Source organism: Mytilus trossulus, chromosome 1 (genome assembly GCF_036588685.1).
Source record: "Mytilus trossulus isolate FHL-02 chromosome 1, PNRI_Mtr1.1.1.hap1, whole genome shotgun sequence".
Classification (NCBI taxonomy): domain Eukaryota; kingdom Metazoa; phylum Mollusca; class Bivalvia; order Mytilida; family Mytilidae; genus Mytilus; species Mytilus trossulus.
The window spans coordinates 44057400-44082976 of NC_086373.1; the positions used below are offsets into that span (position 1 = coordinate 44057400).

Consider the following 25577-nt stretch of genomic DNA (forward strand, 5'->3'; position numbering starts at 1 on the left):
TTTCCTTACGTCTACCATGGCAGTAATATAGTTTAAGCAAACAAATCAACTATGTTTAAATTTTTAATCAAAATACATTCAGTGAAATTTTAAAGGAAATTTATTGTAATATTGAATTATCGGAAATGAACTTACCTATCACCCCTAAACGATGAAATAAGTTGCGCTATAACGTCATTTCCGTGCCGCCATTTGTTGACCTCCAGTTTGAGAATGGAAAACAAAGAGGATATTTTAGACGCTTTGAACGGTAATATATCACATATTAATGACTGAAGATAAGCAATGACAAGTGTAGTATTGAACTACACGATAGTACTATGTTTTGTATTTGATTCCTTTAAAAAAATACATGAATTTAATATACTTCAATTTTTTCTTTTAGAATTTGAGAAGAAACCATGCACAGAAATCCCTCCATTGTTAGACCAGTATCTGCATCAAGTTGCAAAAACAGGAAAAACTTTGTATGTTTTATCATAAGATTCACCTAGCTTATATGTCGTACTGTAGTCAACATATTCATACTTCATTTGCAGGGCCGTAGCGTAATGGAGGCAAATGCCTCACTTTTGAAATAAAGACCAAACTTTCGAAGTGTCATTTTTTTTAAAGCAATTGCTTTCATGCCGTCGCGTATGGCCATCTTTGTGACCCAGATCAGAGACTCCGCCCAGATCAAGCCATAGTATTTTGTTAAACAGGCTCCTGGTCTGTCATTCTTAAACACCAATGTATGTTTTCTAATGCAATACATAGCTTGAAACTTTTGAAAAACGTTAGTGGATTTAAGAAGTTTCAGCATACGTTCTTGTAGATGTATTTTTGTATTTAGGGGGACAACCGTTTGACTATCAAAAAACATAGACGTCCGAGTGAAAAAAATGCATTTTTATACCTGCGATTCCGTTTTCCGTTCGTACGATGTTTCAACAAAATATGGAATCATTTCAGTTGTTGATTTAGTATTGAAAATTTTGTTTGAATTATCTTTTATAATATACGGTTTTATATGTTTAATTGGTGTTTTTTTAAGAAAGAGGTCAGTTGCTCTTGTTCATTCATAAAATTGTCGTTTATTCATAAATTTATCGTAAAATCAAAATCACTACACAGGTTATCAGGTTATACGTAGTGTCAAATGATTACCTGTAATCTAAAAATAGACAAAGTTAACTGACCTATTTTGTTGATTTGTTTGCGCAAATAATTTAGAGGAACGAAACCCTTGTTAAAAACACATAACAATAATTAAGTTTGTTTTCCTTTTTTGTCATAACTCTGTAAGATTTATCGATCACCTTACTAATGAAATGGACCCGTCCAAACGTGATAGATGCCAATTAAGTCCAGATGAAGAGATATTTACAATGTGGAATTTTCTAGTTTCATAGATTAAAAAAAGTACATCCTTTTTGGATATCATATTCAAAACTGGGTATGCATGACAAATGATAAAACCATTATCCTCGTCTTTCCAATGGACGAGTCTACTACGTTTGTTGACCCTCGACGGTCCACCGTGTTTGCAATTTTATTTCACATGTTTTCGAAATATTGAAGATCACTTTCACAATGTTTCCTGAAAATTGGATAAATATCAAAGCAACTTAGAGCTGTTTGTTCTTGTTCGTTTAATGACGATTTAATGTCATGTTTGTCTGTGATGGACCCTCTTTTCGGGATTGCACGAGAATTATAGTTATCTAGTACCGCATGAGGATGACACATATCAACTGAGCAATAATGTTTGGGACTTAGTTTTTAAGAAAATATTTTTAGTCAGCTGAAATATATATTTATTTTTTACATGTTTATGTCTTGTAAAATATTTTGTTTCTTTCCCGTTTTTCAACATTTGCGTCTGGAAAGTTGAAATGTTTTTACTGAAGTGTTAAATTTAAATTAATTATGAAAATTAAATCAATAAAGGAAATTATTGCCCAGTTACAAACACTACTAGGGGATAATCCATTATAATTTCTCTTGGAGTTATATGTTTCAGCACATGTATATTTGACCCCAACTTTAGCCTGGTAAACGTGTTGTCTCCTTGTGAAATATAAAACATATTAAAAATGACTTTCTGCTAAAGTCTTTAATTGATATAAAGTTAAAACCTTCTCAATTCTCACTAGACAACACTCCTGTCATGTTTAATTCTTAAATATATGTGGATGAAAAAAAAAGTCCCCAAAACATAAACATGGCAGCAATTGCTTTTACAGCCTTTCAGGCTTTGATTAATAATGTATTTTACATTATCAATATGCGAGTTTCGAGTTTTCAATTATCTACCGGCACACTACATACAGTGTGTCCAATCTACTACAGCGATCACAGCTTTTACCATAGCGGTGACGGTAAAAAAATAAGTGTTCTGAATAAAAAATTGAAAAAAAAATTGAAACCAATCTAATGTTGTTACAAAACTGGTTGGAGACGGGTTCTTTAAAGGGGCACTAGATGTCAAATTCATGGTCACCGATTTGACTCAAATTTTCATATTTTATTTATAACAATGTAAAACATTTATCCAAATAATCAAAAGTGTGAAATAAACAGTTTACAGAGCATAACGTCAATACTATGTAGTTTCGTTTCGTGTGTATTTTAGTCTAGACTCCATCTAATTAAATATCGAGTTGACCTCAGATGACCATATAAGCGATGTAAACATAAATATACTAATGATTAGATATAAATAGATTAAGCCAACACGTGCATTTGAATTTTTATAGGTCTGTTTAATTTTATTTTATAGATTAAAATATATATGTTTCTCGTCGTTTTAACATTTAAAAGAAAGATTTTTAGTGGATCGAATCAGTCATCAAATAATTTACCTTGGTTTCACTTTCAATGTTGACATTCCTTTCCTTCTAATAAACAGTACACGTACAAAGCATGCAGTGTCCATCTCTAGTTAAGGGGTTAAATTGAAGTTCACATGAATACGGATTTAATGAGGTCGACTGTTTCACTTGCAAGTGAAACAGTCATTATCAATATTATTTAACTTAATTTGACAAAATTGAACAATTTTGGCTGCTAAAAGCGAATTATTATTTCACTATTTCACTTTTATTATTGATTGAACAAAAACAAATCATACATTATTTTTTTATGCATCTCGTAGCTAGTGCTCCTTTAAAGAGAAAAAAGGATGAAAAATGTAACTTATGAGTATAAACTTCCCCTATAAGTATTACTTTTCTCGGTTTATGTTTGAATGAAGCTTCCCATGTTTTCACTATCAACAAATGCTAATCGATAAAATAATTTATTGACCAAAATAATAATTATTCATAATTATTGATTTAAACAAAATCATGAAGCGCCTTTTCTATGGAAGTCTTTGATTTATAAGGCAATTCATGATTTTTATTTATTTTTAATTAAAAGTATGAAATATATTTTTGGTATTTTTTCGTGTTTCTTTTTCTGATTATGATCAGCATTTTCTGGTTGTATGCTAGTGTGTTCCGTTGATTTTAGTGCGGTAGGTCGTGGGTTCAAACCCGGTAGGTCAAACCAATGACTTAGAAATTGGTAGAATAATGTGTTCAGGTAGATTGACATGCCTTCCAGTGGAATGTTTACAGATAACTTGTGATCACTTGTGACATACGAATGCTTATAACATGTTCTCGTCTTCTAGAAGCTTATAACTTGCTACTGGACAGGAATATATATATATATGTATATACATAAGAACGTGTGTTGAAGCTTTTCGATAGTACAGGTTACAGGAGAATCGGAAAGTTTTGGTTGACCAACAGAGAATAATTATAATATTTACTTATAGGCTAGCTAATAAGAATAACGCATTTCTGTAATACTTTTTTTGTTTTTATTATAAATAGTAATATGCTGAAATAATCTAGCTTCTCCCGTTTCAGGCACCCGAAGCCCCCTAAAAAAAAAGCTTAAATTTTTTTCGCCTCGCTCCGCGATATGCCTCACTTTAAATGAACATGCGCTACAGCCTTGATTTGACAATCGAAGCCCCCACCCCATGGCAATCCTAAATAATATGAGGCAGGAATTACCTGTGAATGGAGACGAAGTCTATGATTTTTTTTTAAAACAACAATGTTATAAGAGAAACAGAAATACCGTAACGTTTCCGATTTTGGTTCTGTTGTTCAGGATTTTAGTTGTGACGTTATTTAAGTTAAGAATCGATGTCATATTCAATGTAAACAAAGAAATGCTGTCATCAGGTAGTGTTTTTTTAATAATAAACATTTTTTTTAAATGAATTAGTATTAGTTCCTTTCTTAGACTGATAAATATACATTTTATTCAAAGTCTCATGTAAACAAGACCGGAAACGGAAGTAGATTTCTGCGCCGATCCATTCAAAAATGCGACAAAAAAAAATTGAAAGATTTTGAATTCATTAGTACAATGAAAAATTCGGGAAATTTTCCCAATTTTTTTTGATTTTTTAAAATTTTTTTTATTGATTTTTCTACTGTAATGGCAATCCTAAATATTAATGTCAATTGAATGATTTGATACCTTAACTTGGCTTTAATTTTAGTTTTTAGGAAACCTGAGTTTTGGTTTGGAATAACTGACCAAATCATAGGCTAAAGGAGAACAAATAACTATGACATAGGAAGGTGTCAATGAAAAATATCGAAATTGCCTCTCAAGACGGTTTCGAGAAGTTTGACTACAAACTAATCCAGCTTGGGCATTGATCATTTCAGTTCGTGAAGAAGTGTTTATAGTCATCATTTTGTAAAAATAACTTCATCTTTATAGATAATCTACTAAATTTGATGTCTCTATTTATTGATAAGGACAGGAATAATGAATTGTATACATGCAGTATACATGCACATGTAGAAAGAAAATTTCATCTTCTCACTGTTTGACTCACCATAGCCAAGCAAGATAATCCTTATATAGTGAGAACCCTGATTTATATATACAAATATACTGTGTTTTTTGTTTTTTTTTAAAGAAACAAACAACACAAATTTAAAACTTTTTAGTTTTCTAAGACTGAAATCATCAAGATGCTTGATCTTTTTAATGACAACACAGTTTGGTACTTTTAATTTTAAACTGTGGAGGATTAAAAACTTCCATTGTCCTCAGTTTGAATGCACATATGATTGAAGATTTTTCCTCTTACAGACTTAACCTTAAGCTTGGAGGTCAATTTTTATATGCAAGAAATTGAAAAAAGTCACATGTACTGAACATGTCATGTGTATAATTTTATAATACTTATTTTTTTCAGATTTCCATGGCATCAGTTGAAAAAGTTATTTGTGGCAAAAGTTGATATAGTCATGACACAGTTCAAGGAAACCAGTCCAACAGACTTATTGCAGACAACACCAAATATTGAGCCAGTAAAATATGACGAAATGAGAAAGAGAATCCTGTCCTTAATGGATGAATTTCAAGGGTAAAAAAAAATCCTAACCTACGATTTTGCCTCATACAAAATTTCTCAGAGATGATAAAACATAAAAATGTCATTAGTCATCAGGTTTAAATTAGCAAAAGACTTTGTTATAAACTCGATACAACACTAAAAGCAACCAATACACCATTAGAAAACATTATAATAAATAATGGTCAGATTTATAGCAGTGACTTTGTAGCCCATGAGACCAATATATATACATATACATTTAAAAAATTTTGACAATTCATTCAGAATTAAAAGGTTATTATACAGTGCGCCACTGCTGTGTCAAATTATATTGATTTGATTTTGATTTCTGGTGTTTTAAAGCCACTTTCAGCACTATTGTCTATTCTGTTGCAGGCAGGTGTTTTAAGGGGAACTCCTAAGCAGCTGCATTGGTATTCATATGAATAAAACTTTACATAGTTGTAGAATACTCACTCAGAATGTGCATTGAAGAAATAAAGCAATGTTCCTTTTAAAAGGGGAGATAATATAATCTTTCTATTTTGAAATGTGTGGTTATTAGGTCTTGTAAGAGCAACTTCCTAATTATTAACAGCTATATTAATATTGTTACTTTACAAAGATGTAGAACAGAGAGAAACTCAGTCAGTAACAGACAATGGGTTAAAGGAAAATAGTTCTGGTTTCACATGTTAAAGGGGAGATTATAGAACTCACTTAATTTTAATATTGCAATATGTAGTAATAGTCTGTTTGTTGAAAGTACAATTCCTCCTAAGTCTTTGCTGTAGATGGCTATTAATGAATCACATACTTAAATTATAAAGTTAAAAATCATAAGTTGATTAACTGAGGTTTGACTGAAGGAATAAATTAGTCCTTGGCCTTTGTGATAAAGGGGAGGTAATCCCCCTTACTTCTGCATTGATGTAGTAGTAATCTCTAAATGATAAAATTGAGGTTTTGCAGAATTTGACAAGATGGAAATAAACCGGGACATTGGTGTTTTTTTGTCATTTTTCATTACTTTACACTTACATGTAAAGCTACAGCCACAATATAACTGCACCACTGACTTCAAAACGAGTCACTTGTTTATCTCTTGGTCTGAAAGAAAAAATCAAGTGGATGATCAATTCAATCTGCAGAACACACCCTATTATAGCTATACAGGAATGGATCTACAATTTATTAATGGCCCTTTAAAAACCCCTTAATCAATGGAAATAATTGCCACTCTAAAGGAACATCTTAAAGGAGATGTGACATGATTTTTTTATATTTTTTTTTTTTGTAAATAAATATTTATTTATACATAATTACCCCCAAAAAAACATCGAAAGCAATATAATTATCGTTTAAATGGATAAATAATGAATCTAAATGTATCGATCTGTCGACATACTAATTATGCATATTTCAATCCCGGAAGTCACTCAGAACGAGGCTGTGACGTCAGTGGTTACATCAATCATATTTGACTGACGGGTGTATAGGCATAATTAGCGCAATTTCATTTTCGAATATCTTAAAAAAAAAAGCATGACAGTGATTAAAAATGGTTCTGTGTGCTGTCAGTGGATGCAACAGAAGGCATAAGACAGTTTGAATTTATTTTTTTTCGTTTTCCGAGTAGATCATCATCTTACCCAGGAAGAGGGGGGGCAAGGGGTTTCACTGTTATGCTGTTATGGGGCATTTTAGTTCTTTGTTATCTGTTATTCTGAATATATATTTACTGTTAGCTGTTATTGTCTTATTCTTTGTTAGCTGTTATAGGACTATTTTCTATTTTGTTATCTGTTATTGTGAGAATCTATTTGCTGTTAACTGTTATTGAAAATTGGAATGTTAGCATTTTGACAGCCAATCTTTCGTAGAAATAGAAGATAATTGAAAATTGTGATTTGAATGGATAATAGTCTCATTGGCACGCTTACCACATCTTCTTACAATATATATCTATTGGGGTCGTTCGCCCTGTATTTGCAGAAGAATTTCAGTAACATACATCACACACACATATAAAATCAATTGGACCAAGGACCATTCCAGTATATTATTATAAATTCCATTGTCTGTGAACATGTAGCAATTTGTACAAATTATAATTCGCTTATTACTTGTACAATAACTTATAGATCTTATAGTATGGATTTTGTTATAAAAAAAGCATTGGTACACCCTATAGATTTTTTTTATTCAATGACCACACAATACTCTTTATGTTGTACTATTACACCACTGTCCCTGATAAGGGGAGGATTGGAGCCTGGATTCAGTGGTTGTAGTTTGTTACTGTGTTACTAATTTTCTCGTTCCTTTTTTGTGGATAAATTAGGCAGTTAGTTTTCTCCTTTGAATTGTTTTACATTACTAAGTGGTGTGGGTTTGAATTATGGATTTGGGAATTATACAACATCTTTTTCTTTTAGCATTTATATTAAAAGTGATACTCCCTCTCTTTTCAATTACATGAAAGAGAACCCTGACCACCATATTTTTTAAAAGCTTTTTAACTGCTTCACATGGCGAAAATTGAAGCTCAGAAACCAATGATGCAAATACAGATGTGACGTAAATACCCTTTTTAAAATCATCATACAGCTTCTCCAATGCTGTACCCAAATTTTCCATATTCTATAATTTCACATAAGAATTGATTTTCCTCTAAGTTCAGTATTTTTGTGTGTTTTATTTATTTAATTTTTTATACATGATTGGTGTTTCACTTGATGTCATCCAAATTTTCACAACGTCCAATTTTTATTATACTATCTGAATTGTCACTTGAGTCAATTTCTATTATCAGAATAACCATAACTGGCATGTGTGTTTCAGTTACATGTCCTGTCTCCACTGATCTTGGTATTTTTTGTGTTCTATAAGTAAGTTTTATATTGAGGTCATTTAAAAAAATACATTTTGTGTGTCAACATCCCTACTATACTTATTGTACAAGTTACGGGAAAAATCAACCAAGGCAGAACTGCCTCAACGACCTCAAGACAACGTCTTGTTTACACAAATTACAATTTTCTAGGTCCATACCACAAGATATATACTAACATCTACGAGTCATCTACTGGATTGGTCCTGGACAGATTTATTTTCATATTTCATTTACTGTTATCTGTTATTATCCTTTTTCAATTCCATGTTATCTGTTTTTCAACAAATCAATTCACTGTTTTGCTGTTATGGGGACCCCCCTTGCCCCCCCCTCCAGGAAGAGATAGGACTTCCTACCAAGCACTAGTCATAGACTTTGTTCCGCCCACTTTACAAATGTTTGTTACGATCGTGACCCAGAAGTTAAGAAGAATCTCGAGGGATGTCCTACCATGAAGCCAAAACTCCAAATGCAGTACCTGATATTCCATTGAAACAACCAACAACAGCTGAGCCCAGTCCACCTATACCTATACGCAGGGAGCTTATAAAAAGCAGAGAAAGGCTGAAGAAATTTTTTTTTTTTCTTCGCAAATATTTTTTGGTTCACTTTATAATTTTTTTTTATATAGTTTAGTCATATTTGTGTATAATTGTATAGCCAAATATATCTCAATATTAAAAATTGGTATTTTGTACCTCCTGTGTGTACCTTACTACCTGTTCACGTGTGCAGGTGTGTACACTGAAATTGGACATAGTAAATTAAGTCATCAACATTGATCAGAAGTTACAGGTATCGGCACACGTTCTCTACAACGCTGGATTTACCTTTGAAGTTGAAAGCTACAGGTGTCATGCCCCCGGGTGGTGATATGTAAGACATCGGCAATACGCGCTATTGCGTAACCTTGCCGAATCTGTGTACATCCATGGGCTCACCTACTGGGTTCACAGGTGAGGTTGGCAATTGTTATGGATATAAGTTACGTAATGCATATCTGTTTAACCTGTTTGAATAAACAATAGTCAATACCTAACTGTCGGACATGGGGTATTACAGAATAGAGAAAAAAGGACTGGACAGTGCAGCTTTTAAAAGGGGGCGGATCGAAAATATTGGGTTAAATTTTTGTGAATTTACTTTGTAAACAATGGAGTACGATAACAATAATTAAATAAGCAAAATAAATAGAGAATTAAGAAGTAATGCTTCTTAAGTAAAAAAATAATTAAAAAAAAGCCTGTCAGTCCCCATAACTAATACATAACCTGTAGTTGGTACATACATTTCTATGAGTTTTCTAATAGAAATAAGGCAGGTATGAAAGGTGTATTGCAATAAGTTATTAGTACTTACCCTTATTATTTTATTCTTTAATTAATAATCATTTTATTTCTTAATAAAAAATAATTGTGAAGAGATGCCAAGTGATGCTTTTAAAATGACAGACCATTGATGCAATGTTATTGCGGTGAAAAACTATACGCAAAAGGTGATTTGAATGTGCAACGAATATTTTGGCTAGTGAATGTATGCAAGTCTTTATATTGCATAAGACATAAAGCTGTATTACATAGTTTTAACTTAAATAATGCAAATACATCCAATTGATACAGACCTGGGAGTAGTAGATTATGTTATAAGTATAGACTGAGTTAGTTGAAACATTATTTTATTTGCCGAATTGAAGCAAATTGGATTAGACACAAGTAAATCATACAACATGGACAATATAAAATTACAATTATACTAGTATGATATAATGGACATACATATAAGGCAAACAGTTTATAGAATAATACTAGCTTTCATTCGTAAAAAAGAGAAAAGGAAAGTTTGAAAAGTCATATGATAATGTGACAATGACGTGTGTACTTATCATGACGATCATGATGTTCCGTGCCAGTAACAGTAACGCTCTATCATAGACTATCAAGGCTTAACAAAAGCTTTTTGACCATTGTATGAAATTTTGAACATGTTTAAAAATTTGAATATTTTGTTCATTCGAAAGTTCAATGTGTTCGCAAATTAATAGTTTTGTATCTAAAACAATGCTTTCAGATAGCCAGTTAAGATTATTGAATAAGGTTTTTCTGCATGATGTGTATTTTGGACAAACAAAGAAGTAATGGTAGACATCCTCAATATCTGACCCACAATGACAAGGAGGATCATTTATAATATTAGCTCTAAATAGATCATTGTTATAAATAAATGGGAACATCTCAATTGCGTTATTGGGCCGTACAAATGAAACGTTTCAATTTTATATAATCGTTTATCGTGTTTTTTTCAAATTTCTGTTATGCATTACTGCTCTCTGTTTTCTGTCGTGAAGATAGTCCTGAAACCAATTCAATAAGTTTCCGTCAATGCTGTAAGCTTTCATTTTACATATTATACGGCCCCTATGCCAAACTTTGTCGAAGTTAGATAGAAGTCACAAAATACAAAACAATTTAAAGACTGAAGATATACCACACAGAAAAAATTTTTAAAAAAAATAAGACAGTACTCATAGAACATTTGCAATGTGATTATTATGGAGGAAAAGAGACATATGGATTTATCTTACTGTTATACAACTTCTTAAAATATTTCTTTTAATACCCCCCCCCCCCCCAAAACCCCCTGTTATGTCATACTTATAACACATTTATTGGTGACAGATTTAGTGATTCAAATTTTACACCCGTCATACTTGGTAAGGTGATAGTTATTTTATTATTTTTCATGAAGCTTGATTAATGAAAAAAAAAAAAATTTTATCATGCGAAGGATATATCTGACGCCAAAATGAAGCCATTTATAGATATCAAGCCACTTTGACATGTTATTTTTATAACAATTATTTGATTATTGATATCTATTGAATAATTTTAAGTAACAAAGTTACTTCATATATAATAAATCAAAAATTTGGTATTTTCCTAAATTATTTTTTTCTTATTAGAAAAATAATTTCGAAAATAAATTGTGACTTTTTGTACTGTGACGATTTGTCCGTGACTTTTTGGCTGTGATTTTTTGTCCTGTGACTTTCTGTCCTACATTCTTTATGACCTATCCTTTTCTCTTATTAAATGTAATTAAATTTCACTCAAACATTTTTAAGAAATGTATCTTTATTTTTGGTGAAATTAATTATTGATATAGTATTTTTTATTATATCGACATTGATTGAAAGATCGTCAATGTCGGATGACGAATTTATATCTTCTACTTGATTTTTTTCTACAAGTAACGGCTCAAAATGATACGGTCGAATATCTAAAGTTGGAGAGTTGCCTTGAAAAGTGATGCTAACACTGTTCATTGTTTAATTATGCAGAAATATGATCGACTTCGTCCTCATTGAGACATTTTCTCGGCTTGTATCCACTGACGTCATCACGATCACGTGACCGGTATCTCATTAAAAATCAAAGATTACGACAAGCGCTGGATTCTTTGACCATTTAAAGGCCGTTAAATGATGTTTTGACAAGAAAAATTTATTACAATATATTTTTTTACCAATATTTATTAATTAATCAAAAAAAAAAAAAAAAAAATGTGTCACGTCTCCTTTAAGGTTCAAATCCAAGTAAGGGTCTCTTGTGGGAATAGGCTACAATGTAGCAATATATGAGAGACCAGGGCACTGAATTGTAGATGTAAATGTGTAATATTAGTTTGAGTTGCATGTATATTATTTATTTTTTAGGGCACCATTTACTGTTCAAAGGCTTTGTGAATTAATCAATGAACCAAAAAGGCATTATAAAAGATGTGACAAATTTTTGAGAGGTATTGAAAAGGTAAGACATTTTAGCTCACCTGGTTCTAAGCATTTGTTAAGTTACCAGACTAACAGTATATCATCTTCATTTGTCCACATTCATTTTACCAAACTTGTTTTCAAAACAAACTTTTCAATTATAATCAGGGTTTCAGCTAGGATTTTGAGGGCTTTAGTCACTTTTGACGTGACAAAATTCAGGCTTATTTTTTATAATAGCAAGGGGTCTTACCGTCTAGGATGTTTATATAACTAGCTATACATATATGTTTAAGTTCTTCAAGAACTAGTCTAGGATCTTTGAAGACTTTAGGATTGCTAATGTAGGCAGTTATTGTCAATATTGCATGAATTGACTGATGTGATGCTAAGTTATGAAGATAAGATCAGGGATCTGGTAATATGGTTCACAACTTCACTTCAGTTATTTTCAGGGCACATCCCTGATCAACAAAAGTTGTGTGCCTCTATTTTTTAAACTACTGCACAAGTCAAATGAACTTGTAACGACTTTTTCACTTCACAATCATTTATTTTCTTGAAAATACGTTTAAATATCTATTTGGAATCAATTTCTTTAATATTGGATAGAAGGATCTGCATCTATACTTTATGTGACGATTCTAATGACTGTAGACGTTTACTTTCGATTTTTAAACGAAATGAAATGAAAACGGGAAGTGACAATTACATAATAATTTCAGAATAAAACCCGATTCATCTACAAACTTTCACGCATGCGCAATACATAGAACAGGAAGCACCTGTTTGCAAGTGAAAATATTTATGTTTTGAATAAATTTCATTCTTTTTAATCGAAGTTGTCGAAAGTTTTTGATGAATATTTATGTAAAGTATGACAAAAATACGTTAAAATGACGAAACTACGACAAGCAAACTGCAAATTATGATCGTAAAGGAAATGTTGAAAGTAAAATAAAGTTGAAATGTCCGGGAAGATTATCAATTTTGTTCAAATGACGAAAATACGACAGAATTGTGAGAAATGATTAAAATGAAATGCTGACTGACTGATTTAACTTAAATAGATTATTATGATGGTCATTTATGAGGTTTTATAATAATAATTAAGGGATTAGTGACCCATCTGATTGGCGATAGGCGGATTACTTGTCATCACAACTTTCAACACCTGTGGTAAACGTTAATTACCTGAGGGTCATAAACTTGTCAGAAACATAAAGACAGGTAGAATTCAAGAAATTTGATGTGTAAATATTTTTACACTTTCCAAATTTTAGTGACGAAATTGATATGAAATATTTTCGTCATTTCGAAAACCTTTTCGTAAAATACGAAAGTGACGAGCGCTAGCAAAATCACTGATTATAATAGTACAGATGAGTTTTCAGTGTAAAATCATTTTCTATTTATTCTGTCAGTTCTCAATGTTAAGTACATTTATAACATGGAGAAAAAATTTGATGATTTTGATCATATATACTTTTGATCTTAAATTATTTGACATGTTAAATTTGCAAGACACATGTCCATTCCATGGTTTAATATTAACAAATCTATGGCTGCTAAGAATTATTTTGATTCTAATAGGAGAACTACATGTATGGTAATTTTGTTAAACACAAAAGCCCTATACACACAAAACTGTCTTGGTTATTCCATTTTGGCCACAATATGATACCATTAAATATACAATATTAATAACAAATAAAAAAAAATCACTTGTTATCTCTTAAAAATTCTTATTATTATCTTATTTTAATATTATATACTGAGGGATACAAAGTATAAATATGAAGGACAGAATAGCCAAGTTTCTGTATCAATGGATTTTCATTAAAAGAAGATACACTATTTGAGGATAATATAGGTCATCATATTAGAGATGTTGCTTTGTGATCTGATATGTCACTACATACACACATAGAACCAACTAAAATATGCAGAGCATGCAATTTGTGAAATAAAAGTTCTAAGCTAATTCTACCTCTTCTTGTGTTACAAAAATATGATTTGCAGTTTGAATTCTTTGACATCTTGAAATTAATTATTCGCCACTGTATACTTTCAGAATGTGTCAGTGGTGACTACAATAGATCCATTTGGAAGGTAAGTAATATGATATTTAAATCACTGGAGCATAAATTGTAACACTTGATGCAAACAATCAACGTGACGAAAGCTTTAAGTACATAGACCAAGTTACACTTTAGACTTAGCTTAGTTCTCTTAACAATCACAGAAGCAATCAAACTTAAGTATGAAAGGTTCCTTGTCATCAATTAACTTTAGTTGTGACTTTGATGTTGATCAGTCCACCAATAAAGCTTGCAGATGGAATCTAGTTTACATTTGATCCTGTTGAAAAAATGACATTTGGCAAAAATGACTTCAAAAACTAAGAACCAGTGTAATACCAAAAAAAGTCACTTTAAAGCCAGATTTTTATAAAGAAATTTATAGCAAAACCCGAAACATAAAAATTAGACTTTTAAAAAAAGAGGAATGCAACAACTTCTTTTGAGTATATGAAATACTAACTGGGTTATTTAAGTATTGGCAAAGTAATTTTGGTATTCAAGACCTTGTTTCTGGCAAAAAGGATTTTTTTTGTATGCTAAAGCAGTGTAATTGGGTCAATATCTTTAATCGTATTTACATAGGCGGTAATGGTAACGTTTTTTCCTGTTGCTCGGTCTATTTCGTAAACTTGGATATGTATGATAGATCATTCGAAGCTGTGACATTTTCACATATGTGGTAAAATTTTTGGGGTACCAAGTGAGATTACTTTTTCTGTAAATTAGCATACCCTGAACATCCTTCCTTGATGCAGCTCCTTGTGGTAAAATATACCCTTTTTAACACAATAAGTTCTTTGAAAATTTAATACTTGAACACATTTAATAGCTCCATAGTTTTTACACATTTATTCTATGTTCCTCTTCTTTCTTAATCACCACAAATGGTTAAGCTCAGTCATTTGTAAAAAATAGAAACATGTCCAATATCACTACACAGAGATTTTTTCTTTACATATGACTTTTGAGGTCCTCATTTCAAGCCGCATTAGGAATGTTGTCCCAATTTCAGCAGATAAGAGAATTTAGAATCAAAATGTCTTTTTGCATATGTATAACATATTTTACTATACATTTTGAATAATGGAAAAGAAGGTTTAATTTATGGATGCAAATAAGATATGAATTTATTTTTTTCATCCAGGAAAATTGTTTCCGAGTCTCAGGTAATGGTGAATGGATTAGATTCCAATGGCATAAATGAAGCCTTTCCAAAACCTAGTCCATTTTCATCATTTCCAACTCCAACACAGTCAGCTTGGCCATCTTTTGTTGATAAATTGTTTGGCTCAAATCAGCCAAAACAAACGCAATCTAATACTGACAAAGAGGAAGTGTCATCAGAAGGTAATGGAGAAGAAGAGCAATTAACAGAACAGATCCTGCCAGAATCAAGCAATGCATATGAAACAGAGACTGTAGGGTCTGAACCCAGAGATGAGGATACAAATAATGAAGATGTATTCACCAAGTCAACAAATAGTCCAGACCAGAAAGAAAGTTCAGATTCATTGCCATCATTGTCAGAAAGTGCTAATTTGGAAGGTATAAAATAATCCATATTTGTTCTTAACAATCAGTCACAGATAGAAGATTTGATGAAGGGGATGTGATTTTGATATACATTGAAAGCGTATATATATGATAAAGTTGTTGTATGATTGCCAATGAGACAACTCTTCACGAAAATTTAAATAAAGTAAATCATTTAGATAATATTTTTTTACTTCAATAGATGTGAGATTTTGTCAAAATGATGTCATGATTACAAAAAATAGCAGCAAAGTGATATTGAACATTTATTTTAAATTGGATAATGTATGTAGAGGTATTATATTTAGTTAGCTTGCTTTCTAAACTGGTTTCACAATGTTTTTGTGCTGTCCCTATTTTTGATTGGTTCTTTGCTTAACAATTGACTCCAAAATGAAAAAGGAGGTAGTAACTCAGCTAATAATGATTTCATGGTTCAGCTGGCAAGCAAGCTAACTTAAGATATAACCTACACACTCAACTTTATGTGCTGCCACTCACAGTTATCTCCCCTAAAATTATCAACTTGTTTAAATTAGGACATTCCTAATTTCATGCATACAAAATCCAGGTGCATAAAGCAGTCTGGTTAACCACTAGTTGAGTAATTTAGTGCCTAAATATATATATATATATATATAACTTGTCTAAACATCAACCCAACAATGTTAGATCTGTAAATTTGCTTTCGCACATTTTTGGTTCTTCCCTCGCTGGGATTCGAACCCATGCTACTGTGCTATCGTGACACCAAATCGCCTGCACTGCAGCCGTCCCGCTAGACCACACAACCACCTGGGCTCTACAATAATAGAGCTTTCTCTGGCCGTATGTTACCTTTCCTCGTCAGTTTTAATCAAGCAGCGTACTACAGTACATGATATATAAGGCATGAAGATGTTATTGTTACAGATCAGCTAAATTATCTATAGTAAAGGATCCTACAAATTAATGTAAGATACAGTCACAGAAAATAATTATATTCATAAGTACGTCTGAGTCAGTGACAACTCTACAACAGATGTATCCATCAGATCGCCATCAATGATGGTGATACGTGGCTGTGTACATAATGTATATACAACTCATCTAAACATCAACCCAACAATGTTAGATCTGTAAATTTGCTTTTGCAAATTTTTGGTTCTTCCCTCGCCGGGATTCAGAACTCATGCTACTAAGATATTGTTACACCAAATCGCCTGCACTGTATTGGTGCGCTAGACCATTTGACCACCTTGGCCTCAAAATTAAAGCTTTCAGTGGCCAGCTGGTTACATCTTGCAATAATATTATGGCATTTTGAATACTATTTGACTTGATAATCACTTTTTAATTTATTTCAGAAAAATCTGCAGTGATTGATGAAGACCCTGAAGTTGACCAAGAAAAAGAAAAAACAAAGCAAAAAGATGTTGAACAATTGGATTTATCAAATCAAACTGAAGAAACAGAAAAGTTAGCAGATACCTGTGACAATGCAGAAAAGACAGAATCTACACAATGTGATGACGATAGTGACAGTGTTAAATCTCAAAAAGTTTTAGACATGTGTGAAAAAGCACAAAATATATTGGACAGTGTAAACAAAGCCTGTTCTGAGGCAGAAAAAACTGTCACAATAGCCCAGCAAGTTTGTGAGTCGGACCAAAAAGAACAATCATCTGACAGTGATACAGAAAATCCTGAAGCTCCAATTTCAGAAATTACAGAAAAGCAATCAAATAAAAAAGATGGAGAACAAAAACAATTGACATTAGATCCTCCTTCAGAGTCCAAAGACAGCAATAGTGCAGTGACAGTGGAACAACCTCAGTCAGATCTACCAGTTGTAGATCAAAAGTCACAATTGGAAATATCAGATAAGCAGCAACTACAATCGTGTAATGAAAGTGGGGATTCAGTAAGTGATTCTAAAAAAGCAAGATTACAGCTATCAGAGGCTTGTGAATCTATGGATGTGGATTCTAATGAATCTGTTTTAGATAATTCAAACAACACTGCAACGTCTAACTTGCCATTGAAAGAAGCTACAAAAGATGAAGAAAGAGCAAGACTTGATACTGAAGCTCAAATAAATAAAACAGAAGATATACCAATGGAACAAGATTAGACCTACTTTTAACTTGACTAAGTTTTCTCAGGACAGTGATGGTTGTTTATTTATATATTTATGTGTACTATCTATGATGAATTTAAATGTTTTTATGTATGTACATATATCTATACAAATAAAGAGTATTTAGTATTTTTCTTATTTAAAAAAATAATTACACTGTACTTTTCAGAAGCAAGAATATTTGAAAATGGAGGCTTTCTTGTTGCTATAATTATTAGTCCACTTACGACCAAGTCTAAATTAAAATTACAAAAATACTGAACCTTTAGGAAAATTCATAACAGAAAGTCCCTAATCAAATGATAAAACACATCAAACGAATGGACAACAACTGGACTTCAGCCAATTAAAGTTTGCACTCTGTCCATCTGTCAGTCCTTCAATCAGTTTTCCATACTTTTTCTCTCCATGCTTGAAGAGTTTGATATTTGGTGCATTACTTTATCATGACAAGTTACGTACAAATGTATATACAGATCAATTTCAAATTTTGTCCAAGGCTGATGATTTTGTGCAGAGTTAATTATGGTCCTCTATAACTTGGACTTTAGAAAATTCACAAAAAATAATCAGGCTTTTTTTTGTCATTCTGTAAGATATTGATTTACTAATTGGTATATTGTTTTATTATGAAAAGTTACAGATAAAGTTTGAATTTGGTTTAGGTCAGATGATTTGGTGCAGAGTTATGGTCCTTGGACTTAAAAAAATCATTTAAATAATCAGTGTTCAGCATGTTTTTGTCCATCAGTTTGCCCCAACCAAATGTTATGAAACTTCTACACAATGCTTATTACTAAAAAAACACAGGTCAAGTTTGAATTTGGGTAGCGTCACTTTAACCATTCTAGAGTTCTGCCAAATTTTTACAAATGGAAAAATTGTTGATTTTTTTCCCCCATTCTCTAACTTTAGTTTTCCTCAACCAAATGTTATGAAACTTATATGACAATGCTCATTACTACAAAACACAGACCAAGTTTTAATTTGGAAAGTGTCTCTTTTACTTTTCTAGAGTTTTGCCCCTTATAAACAAAGGGAAAATTACTGAATGTTTTTCATTTCCATTCTCTTACTTTAGTTTACCTCATCCAAATGTTATGAAACTTATACACAATGCTTATTACCACAAAACACAGATGTTAATTGAATTTAAGGGGTGTCAATTCTACAGTTCTAGAGTTGTGCCCTTTACAAATGGAAAAATTGACGAATATTTTGTTTTCATAAAAAAAAGAAGATGCAGTATGATTGCCAATGCGACAACTCTCCACAAAAATGACCAAAATGACACAGAAATTAACAATGAGCAAAGCCCATACCGCATAGTCAGCTTTAAAATATTTTGTTTTTGTTCTCTAACTTTACTTTACTAAAAAAATGTTACGAAACTTAGATGCAATGCTTATTACTACAAAACATAGATCAAGTTGAGTTTGGTGGCCTGCTTTACTGTTCTAGAGTTATGCCCTTTTACAAATGAAAAAAATGCTGAATTTTTCTTTTCTCTAACTTTGCCTCAAGCAAATTTTATGAAACTGATACACAATGCTTATTACCACAAGATATAGATTAAGTTCAAATTTGGGTAGTGTCTCTTAATAATCTTATATGCATAGGGGGCATCATCTGTGTCCCATATTTATTTTTCTTGCTGAGGTAGCTATACACAGTTAGATTAGTTTCGCATTTTGGCCCCTGTGGATTTTTCAAATAGGAGAGTAATTGTGTAATAAAATTCATTTTTAGACAGCTGAGTGCTAATTTAGCCTTCAAAGATGGTTTATAAGAGCATCAAGATTATTTTTTACATGTTTTATGGGCTGTTTTCTGTTTGACAATCCGTATTTTCATAGCTAGACCGGCAATCGCTCCAGAAATTAATGTAATGTTTACAAACACTTTTTTTCTACACAAAGTTTTTGACGCAATTTTACAAAAAAAATGAGATGAAAGACATATAATTTCATTGGATTTGCTGAATGATATATGTACACAGTTTCAGAAAAGTATTACTTCAAGCGATTGAAATTCTACTTTTAGTCAAATTTTGGGGAAATATTTGACATCTTTTCCCCCTTTTTGCAATATTTTATAACAAATAAATGCAGATTGTTGCCATGGATACACCCAAAAGAAATTTTATTTTACCATTTTATATACTGGATATAAAATCGATGGAAGATTCTGATTACATACATATGCCCATATATGACACAAATAGTAAGCTTGATATTGCAAGAAAGCAATGAAAAGGGGATGGTAAAATTTATTAGGGCAAATTTTAATATATTTTCCTAACCTAACTGTTTATTGCTACCTGAAGGTTAGTGGTTCTCTCTCACTCCTGCTTGGTCTGTGTAACACTTATCAAATCAAAGTTTTAAAAAGTTTTGAAATTTTAGATTTTTGGAATTTTCATCAAAGTTTTAAAATATCAAAATTCCAAATTGTGTAAAAGTTTTGAAATTTTGAAATTTTAACCAAATAATTAAAATATTGAAATTCTAAATATCGTTTTTGAATTTGATAGTTTAAAAATTTGATCAAACTTTAAAACTACTAAGCCTAACGTGCAATTTTGATTATTTCACTTTTTGAAAGTTTGATTTTTTATAAATTTTTGATAAGATATCAAAAATAGAAAATGGACGAAAAGAGGGGTACCTGTAAACACGGCTCTGATTATAATCATTCTAAGTTTGGAATAAATAGCACGAAATATATAAAATATTTATTAATTACAAAATAGATAATTAAAAGAAGTCGATTTTTTATTAAACATATTAAACATCAGATGGGATAACAGTATCCTGATATTATAAAGTTGTGCATCTATTAAGAAAAATATTTAAACTAGTACCAAATAATAATTAAAATTGACAACAACACTTCAAAAGATCTGCAATTTTATTATCTATGTCTACATGTTTCGCCTGCAATGCAGGCTTCATCAGGACAATTTTTATACAGAAATTGAGCCCCTGAAGTACTCAAAGTGGTGCATTTTATTTGACGTCGTCATGGTGAGAGAAACAATGAAAAGTGAAAGTAGCAATACAGAGTTATAAATAGATAAGATAAATATCTATATATAAATAATTAACAAAGGAACAGTTTTTGACAATTTTATCATCCACAGCGGCGATCATAATCTTCCTATTGTTGCCGACGCGCCGGGAAGTAGTAACCTCCAACCTTGGCCAGGTTGGAAGAGAAGCCTTGCGAAGTGGTAGGAATCATGGGAAGTTCGTCCTATTAGATGCCAAGCCTTTAGAACAATTTCATGTATCATATAATAGTAAAACGAACTCAAGTTACATTGTATACAAACTTTAATTTTCTATATTTATCTTATCTATTTATAACTCTGTATTGCTACTTTCACTTTTCATTGTTTCTCTCACCATGACGACATCAAATAAAATGCACCACTTTGAGTACTTCAGGGGCTCAATTTCTGTATAAAAATTGTCCTGATGAAGCCTGCCTTGCAGGCGAAACATGTAGACATAGATAATAAAATTGCAGATCTTTTGAAGTGTTGTTGTCAATTTTAATTATTATTTAAGGATTGCATTCATTTGCATGATTTGACAACCCGGCATACCAAGGTATCCACTTCAGGGACTCTACCAGAACGATTTCACAGGCGTTGGTTCACCTCGCGGAATTTAATTTATTAGTACCAAATAAGTTGAATTAAATCTCTAATATAAGGATAACATTCAAGATAAATAATTCAGAGCTATTTTGGTGTTCTTAGTGCCCAACATTTAGCAGTAACAGTAAAAACTGACCAACTCGCAGAGGCCAAATAGTGTTCTTCGCCTTTTGTTACGTTCCTGATGAAGGTAGATTCAGAAAAAGCGCTTCAGTTGCATGCAACTTCAAACTTTTTTTTTTCTTTTTTATCGATTTCATGACGATAAAATAGCTTTTATGATTGATTTCAGTTCCAAGTAATTATACGGAAGGAATACTTAATTTATGGTGTTGCAATGAACGTTGTGCTATGCGTGCAGCTGGCTCCTAGAAAAACAAGTGTATTGGTTCAGTAAATGGTTCAGTGATAATAGATGTCATACAAAACGCCGAAATATAATAATGAACTAAAACTAAAGTCATACAAGACTAAAAATACCAGAGGCTCCTGAATTGAAATGCGGCGGGGTTAAACATATTTCGTGAGATCACAACCCTCCCCCTATACCTCTAGCCAATGTAGAATAAACAAACACACAGCAATACGCACAGTAAAACATAAATGCACTTTAAAAGAAATCCAAGTCCTATGTTAGAATAGCAGTGGCGGATCCAGAGGGGGGGTTCCGGGGGTTCGCACCCCCCCCCCCTTTATTTTGGCCGAGCAATGCATTTGTATCGGGACATATGTTTTGCACCCCCCCCCCCCCTTTGCCCTGGGATAGCACCCCCCCCCCCCCCTTTGGAAAATTCCTGCATCCGCCCCTGAATAGGAAACAAGAAACTAATCAAAAAGACAATGAGAGTGAATTAACAAAGGACTACTATATATATAAAGCTAGCAGTTACTGACATATGCCAGCTCCGGATCTCAATTAAACTAATTGAAAGATTATGTCTTCATCATATGAATAACAAGCACAATCCCTCCCTTTTGTATGTATTGCTAATTTGTTCCTGAACATTCATGAAATATTTGCCACTGACAACCAAAAATCGATAATTTAAAATAGGTTGTTTACATACAAATTACAAAGAAACTTGGGATTCAACTCCCTCGGGCAAGGTACCCCTTACAGCTGGAATTTGATATGTTTAACCTCAATTTAGTCAAACACCTCTTCAATTGTTTTGATTCTTATATTTACTTGACTTTCAAATATTCAGTTTTCAGTGTTTTGAATGTGAATGCTTTACTTAAAATGCAGCGGTTTACATTGTACTGGTTTTTCGAGAGCAACATTGCATGGTGTATGGCCAAAAATCGAAAAATCCACCATGCAGCTAAAAGCGTGGCACTCTCTTTACACACCCCATTCTGAATGGACGCACCTGTTCTCTTTCATTTTGCTCAAAGTTCATTGTCGTACGATAACTTAAAAATGCACAAATAACAAATACAAAACAATGATATCCCTTAGTACAAAAAAAATCCATTTGCTATTTAAAAACGTTGGTTGATAGAGGGCTCTGACGGAGCTACGTATAGGATAAATGCATATACTGTACAAGCTTCAGTTCAAACGTTGTCTAAGGGGACGACCATTTGATTTATTTTTTTTGGGGGGGGAGGATTTTGAAAATAAATAACTCAGCCTTGATAATCACAAAAATAAATGGTTTGTTCTGTGGTAGTTTGAAAATAAATTACCTGACTTGCAATGTATTGAAAATAAATAACTCAGCCAGTCTAATCGGAAGTATGAGATGGCACCAGATTCTTCATAAGTTCATCTTTTCCCCCCAAAAAAATCGGAATTCACTTCCAATTTTTTTAATAATAAAAGCATAGATATTATTTAAATCATGATACTTGAAATGTCTGAAAATTGGTTTCATTTAACTTGAGGTATATGGTCTCGGGAAACCTTACCTCACTTTCCTTTTCCAGGGGTCCGTGTAACACTTATCAATTCAAAGTTTTAAAAAGTTTTGAAATTTTGGATTTTTGGTTTCAGTTCCAAGAAATGATACGGAAGGAATACTTAATGTATAGCGTCGTGCTAGGCGTGCTTCATATGGCCCCTTGACAAAAAAGTGTACTCGTTCAGTAATTATAGACGTCAATATAACAATGAACTAAAATTAAAATCATACAAGACTTAATGGACAGAGGCTCCTGAATATTTGGGACAGGCGCACAAATGCGGCGGGGTTTAGCATGTTTCGTGAGATCGCAACCCTCCCCTATACCTCTAGCCAATAAAGAATGAAAAACACACAGTAATACGAACAGTAAAACGCACTTGAAAAGGAAATACAAGTCCTATGTCAGAATAGGAAACAAAAGAAACTAATCAAAATGACAATGATAATAAATTAACAAAGCACTACTATATATAAAGCTAGCAGTTACTGTCATACGCCAGCTCCAAACCTCAATGAAACTAATTGAAAGGTTATGTCTCCATTATGCACACTCTCTCCCTGTTGTTGCTAATTTGTTCCGGTACATTCATGAAATATTTGTCACTGGCAACAAAAATCGATAATTTAAAATAGGTTGTGTACGTACCAATTACGGAGAAACTTAGGATTCAGCTCCCTCGGACAAAGTAGCCCTTATAGATGGATTTTGATATGTTTTAACTTCACTTTGGCCAAACGCCTCTTCAATTGTTTCGGCTCTTATTTTTCTTGACTTTCAAATTTCAGTTTTCAGCGTTCCGTAGGTAAATTCTTTACTTAAAATTCAGCGTTTTACATTGTACTTTTTTTTCGAGAGCAACATTGGTGTATGGCCAAAAATTGAAAAATCCATCATGCAGTTGACAGTGTGGCTTCTCTTTACACGCACCATTCTGACTGGATGTACCTGTGTTCTTTTAGTTTGCTCAAAGTCGATTGTCGTACGATAGCTTAAAAATGCTCAAATAACAAAATGCAAATACGGAACAATAAAATCCCATAATACAAAAAAAATCCCTTTCCTTTTATTTACTATTTAAAAACAGTGGTTGATTTAGGACCCATAATGGAGCTACGTATATGATAACCAGTCCAAACATTGTCTATACGGGAGCAACCCTTTAACTTTAAAAGTGGGGTGTGGTTGTTTTGTCAAAGCGCTAACAATTTTATTAAGTTTTTCATCGCTATTAAAATCTTATCTGGTTCAAAATTTAACACTATAAGCTAAAGGCATGGAGAAAATTTGGATTCAGAATTTTTCTTTTGTCCTCTGCTTGCACAGAATATTATTTTTTCCATCAAATTGGATGTATTTATCGAAGCCCCTCGTGGAAGTATCAAAGTAAAAAAAAAATTAAAGTGACTATCTATATATTGGATTCCCCAAAAGATTACCATTTATCGCTGATATAAACTTTTGAAAAGAATTTTCAATTTTCAAAATGCCGGCATCTACAAATGGATAGATAGGCGCTTAATGTAGTACAACGGCAACTATTACATAAATATGAATGCTGAAAATAATGTTTATGATATACGTTTATATATGATATGAATGGTTTCAACTTTTACAAAACCAGAGCTATAAGTTGGATATATACGTTTACTTTATTTGGCCTTTTTAATTTTATTTGACTTTATTTGCCTTTTTAACTTAATTTGATTCGAGCGTCACTGATAAGTCTTTTGTAGACGATACGCGCGTTGGGCGCAAAAACCGGCAAAATTTGTATCCTTCTAATAATGAGTTTATGTAGATACCTTGTAACAGTATCTTGGCTTCAATCTAGTAATATTTGATCTAAGTACTCTTAATTTCAGCGTAAATATGATCAAAAACCTCCCACATTGTAGACTAGCACAACCTTAATTGGGACACCATGCATTCAGTATTCCTACCGTACCAAAAAAATATTAACTAAAGACATTGATACAAGGCAATATAATTATGATCATCATGCAATCGATAAAAATGAAAACATAACGTTAAAAGTTACGACCGAAGCGCTTTTCTGGATCGACCTTCTTATGGAACGCTCAAAGCTGAATATTTAAGGCCACCAACTTACAAAGAGCAAATTAAAACGTTAAAAATGATCGTTCAATGATATATTCTTTAGCCAACATGATTGCAGAAAGTAAGAAGTCGTAGAGCAAAACAG

General features: G+C 32.2%; 1 protein-coding gene across 1 annotated transcript; it reads left to right on the forward strand.

The window, feature by feature from the left end:
• Positions 1-17930, forward strand: LOC134725196 (serine/threonine-protein phosphatase 4 regulatory subunit 2-A-like). Its single transcript, XM_063588833.1, has 7 exons — positions 1-250; positions 386-467; positions 5261-5431; positions 12010-12103; positions 14138-14175; positions 15292-15692; positions 17027-17930. The coding sequence occupies exons 1-7, from the start codon at positions 214-216 to the stop codon at positions 17791-17793; spliced, it is 1590 nt and encodes a 529-aa protein (XP_063444903.1). The 5' UTR covers positions 1-213; the 3' UTR covers positions 17794-17930.
• Positions 17931-25577: the final 7647 nt, after the last annotated feature.